Source organism: Fonticula alba (genome assembly GCF_000388065.1).
Source record: "Fonticula alba strain ATCC 38817 unplaced genomic scaffold supercont2.2, whole genome shotgun sequence".
Lineage (NCBI taxonomy): Eukaryota > Rotosphaerida > Fonticulaceae > Fonticula > Fonticula alba.
In genome coordinates, this window is record NW_009242972.1 from 3276640 (window position 1) to 3280926 (window position 4287).

Sequence of the window (4287 nt, forward strand, 5' to 3'; positions counted from 1 at the left end):
CTGCTTTGCGTGCCCGAGGATGTCGCGCGGCTCACTGCCCCGACAGAGCCTGCGGCAGGGAAGGAGAAGGAGAAGGGGGCCGAGTCGGGTGCTGCCGAGCCGTGTTTCATGCAGGAATGGGGCAGTGGGGAAGGATGTGGAGGGGGGGAGGGAGAGAGAGGCCAGGGGAGAGATCCACATGCCGGAGCTGGGGTCCAGCCTGTCAGACCCGCCCTTGCCGACGCCCTCCGGTCCCGGGCCTGAATGGCCCATTTCCCACGCGGTTTGCCAGTCCCCAAGCCATCCACTCCCGCGTCTGCTGCTTGCAAGCAGGCCCCCTCCCCCCCGGGAGGGGGGGGGGGGGGGGAGGCGCCGCCGACGCGAGTGCATGTGCCCTGTGGCGTCCCTGCCTCTGCGGCTTTCTCGCACCAGCGGGAACATGGCACAGGCGGACACGCACAAGCACAAACACAGACACACGCACACACCCACTCACCCCCACCCCCCCCCACACACACATACAGGCCGTGCTGTTCCCCGAATCGAGGAGCCCGAGGCCCCATCTTCCTCGACCCAATCGGGAGAGGGCAGACAGGGGCAGGAGGGCAGCAGGAGGGGCAGAACAGCACAGCCGCGAGACCGAGTGGCCGGCCGACCCGCAGGAGGGCCGCTAGACCAGCATCCAGCCGTCCACCTCGCTCATAGGCTCCGAGTGGTGGGGCAGGATGCCGCCGCCGGCGTTGATCAGGTCGCTGGTCGCCTCGTCAACGGGCTTCGACACCAGGAGATACTCGCCGGAGCAGGAGGACCCCAAGGGCGAGGGGGGCGCCGTGGCGCGGGCCGGGGCCCCGGCCGTGGCCAAGCCCGGCACAGGCGATGCCACCAGTGCCAGCGTCGAGGCCGAGGAGGAGACCACCGGGCCACTCGTGGCCGCCGGCCCGGCCGGAGACTCTTCCGGGCCACCGACCACCGGCAGGGCGGCCGTGGCCGGGCGCACGATCACCGGCATCCAGCAAATCAGCGGGTAAAGACTGTTGCCGGCCTCGGGCCGGCCATATGCATCCGGGGGGTGGAGCTTCTGCGGGTTCTTGGCAAAGGCCTTGCCGGTGGCCCAGCGCGTCATGCAGTGATAGAAGTCCTGCTCGGCCGGCCGGAGGTTGGTCATGATGTCCATCGTTTGGAAGGCGGGCACGGTGGACTGCTGGCTCTCGGCAAAGCGCGTGATCCGCCGCCGGTTGAGGACCATCCCGCCGAGGGACAGAAACCCGGGGGGGGTGTACGTGCGAAGCATCTGCCGGAAGTCCTCATCCGGTGCCGGCCGACCGGCCGGCGACCAAGGCCCCGACTCCGGCTCACTGGGGTCCTGGTCACCGGGGGCCGAGCTGGCGAGGGCGCCGTCAGCCAGGCCGCCGGCCATCGCCAGAGGGTCCGACGAGTCGGAGCCGGCGTCGGTGGCGACGCCGGCCTTCGCGGCGGCCGGCACCCCCGGCAGCATGGCCAGCACCTCCCCCGGCAGGGGGAACTCCTTGAGGTAGAAATAGCCGCGGGCCGCGCCGCCGGCCGGGGCGAACTCCGCCAGGCTGGTCTGCTCCAGGGCCCGGGCCAGGGCATGGAGAAGCCGCTGGCAAAGGGCCAGCTTGATGGCCGGATCGCCGGGAGGGCAGATCCCCGGGGCCCCCACCCCGGGGAAGTACTCCAGCGGCTGGGTAAACAGCTGCTCCAAGCGAGGGCGAATGTCGGCCCACGCGCGCCGACGGAAGGCCGTCCACACCTGGGCATGATCGGCCTCGAAGGTGGGAGCACCGTCGGCCTCCAGCGAAGACCCCTCCGGGCGGTGGTGCACCAGGCGCACGGATCCACTCAGCCGACGCCCGGGAGCCGGGGCCTGGGCCAGCACATGCAGGAAGGACCCCCGCAGGAGGTGCACCAGCCGCGGGTGGTCCAGCAGGTAGGATGGATTCGGCCGGCGGAAGGCCGGGTGAACGACCACCTCCAGGACATTTTGCGCCACGGCAAAGCGCAGCAGCACCGCCTCCAGGACCTGGTACAGCTTGCTCACTCGATCGCCCAGGAGCTTCCAGCCGGTCAGGGCGAAGTCCGCCGGCAGGGCCATGCTGGTGAGCAATCGACACAGGTAGTCCACCTCGAAGACAGCACGCTCGCGCGGCCACAGCCCCCCGGGCAGGGGCTGCGGCAGGATCTCCGCCTGCGGGGCCGGCACCAGCCGGGCGAAGTCCTCGGCGCCGAAGCACCCGCGGAGCTCCGCCAGCAGGGTCCCCTGCACCAGACGCGACCAGGCACGCGAGGACCACCACAAGCAGGAGGTGGTCGGCGGCAGCTCGGGTGCCGGGGCGCCGGTCGGAGCACCGGCCCCCCCGTCGGCCGGCCAGAAGGACGGCGAGAGGAGCAGCAGTCGCAGCAGACTCAGCTCATCGGCGTTGGCCTGCTGGCTGGCGAAGCTGGTCACCCCGAAGAGGGCAGACTCGGCCACCTTGTCCAGGATGCGTGTGCTAAGGGGGATCTGGTTGAGAAAGGCCCCGAGCCGGGCGAGACTGGCCAGGCCGCCGGTGTCCGGGGCGTCGGCCTGCGACCCGGGGTGGGGACCCCCGGCGGGGGCCAACTGCCCGAGGGCCAGCCGCAGGTCCCGCTCATCGACGGCCGCCAGCCGGGCATAATGCTCTCGGAATTGGTCCATACTCTGGCTGAAGGAGGGGGCCCCGGTCGTGGGCCCGCCTACGCGCAGGCGAGGAGAGGGGGGGGGGGGAGGGGGGGCATGGCAGAGAAGGACGGGCCGTGCGAGCAGCGGGTGAGCGATGGCTCATGGCGTGGCTGGCTGCCCGAGTCACAGGCAAGAGGGGCGGGGCAAGGGGGCGAAGAGGAGGTGGCACGTACCGGGGGCCCGGAACCGAGTAGCATGGTGAAAGAAAGCGCTGTGCCAGTAGAAGCAGGGGGTGGCCGACTGGGGATTGTCTGCTCCCCGGAGGCGGGATCGGGGGGGAGGGGCGGCGAAGCACATGGGATCATGGAGGAAGAGGGCGTGTGGGGGGTGAGAAGATGATGGAGAGGGGGAAAAATCCCCCGGCGGGGATGGGCCATCGGGGATGCGCAATGGCGTGAAAGACACGGGCAGGCATACCCATGATGATGATTTCGCTGAGTTGGGGGAGGGCGCCAGCGGTGAGGAGCTTCTGCAGATGCTTGCGATCCATGGTGGCTCCGGTGAAGGAGAGGTCCAGCAGCGTGAGGGACTTGTGTTCGGCAAGGCGCACGGGGCCGCCTGCGAGCGGGACACCGGTGAAGATGGCATCGTGCACATCGGCGAACCAGGGCCGGAAGAGGAGCCCGATGTTTTTCTCATGGATGTATGCAACTGTGCCAGGGGGGGGGGGGGGCGGAAGGCGTCGGGCAGGCTGGGTGAGGAAGGGGGGGGGGGGGGGGGGGAAAAAGGGGGGGTAAGGGGGGGGGGGGGGGGGGGGGGATTTTTTCGGGGGGGGGGGGGGGGAGGGGGGCAAAAAGTGGGGGATTACGAGACGGATGTCGATGGTGGGACTTTTCTCGACGGCGTTGCGATGCGTACGGGAGAAATCCATGCGAATGACCTGGGTGCGCTTTTTCGGGAGCTTGGTCGTCTTGATCGTACAACCTATCACCAGGGCAGGCCCGGTGAAGGAGGGAAGGGGCACAGGGAGCGAAGAAAAAGAGGCAGAGAGAGAGAGAGAGAGCCAGCCGGGGTGAGTGCACAGGAAGGTGGCGGGTTTTTCGGGCGAGATTCCGGCGGAGGAAGGCGATCGAGACGCGGAAACCGGTTGGGTAGGTGGCACGAAATGGTGCACATATGGTGGCAGCAGGAACAGCAGAAAAAATATATATATGTGTGTGTGTGTGTGCAAGAGAGAGAGGTGCGTTTCTGCACGCCAAGTGCACTCGCGTCGGGCAACACACGCACCGACCGGCTGGAACTGGTTGATGGATGGCTGGTAGTGCTGCCACTCCAGGGGGGCGTCATCGGGGACGGGGTCCTCATCATCGCGGATGCCAGCGATTGCCAGGCGGTCGATGAACGAGGCTGAGTTCCGCGGTGCGACCATGAAGGGGCATCGACATGTCAGCAGTCGGAACGTAGACAGGGAGGCGATGACGAGCGAGGTAGGAGAGCAGGTCCCGGAGGCAGGGGGCAGGCCTCCGGGCACGCGGCGCACCCAGGGTCTGCTCCTCCAGGACGGCGGAGTGCTTCTTCCGGTAGTCATCCAGCGCCTTGGACACTGGCTGGTCCATGGTTAGGTGGATGGCGTGTGGTCGCGAGCGCAG

The 4287-nt window shown here is 68.7% G+C and overlaps 1 protein-coding gene across 1 annotated transcript; it reads right to left on the minus strand.

Annotated features, from left to right (window-relative positions):
• Positions 1-328: 328 nt before the first annotated feature.
• Positions 329-4287, minus strand: H696_01681 (hypothetical protein). The gene is made up of 6 exons (XM_009495586.1): positions 4179-4287; positions 3926-4045; positions 3557-3622; positions 3116-3349; positions 2872-2949; positions 329-2712 (listed from the first exon to the last, which is right to left on the minus strand). Exons 1-6 carry the CDS (start codon positions 4252-4254, stop codon positions 650-652), a joined length of 2637 nt encoding a protein of 878 aa, XP_009493861.1. The 5' UTR covers positions 4255-4287; the 3' UTR covers positions 329-649.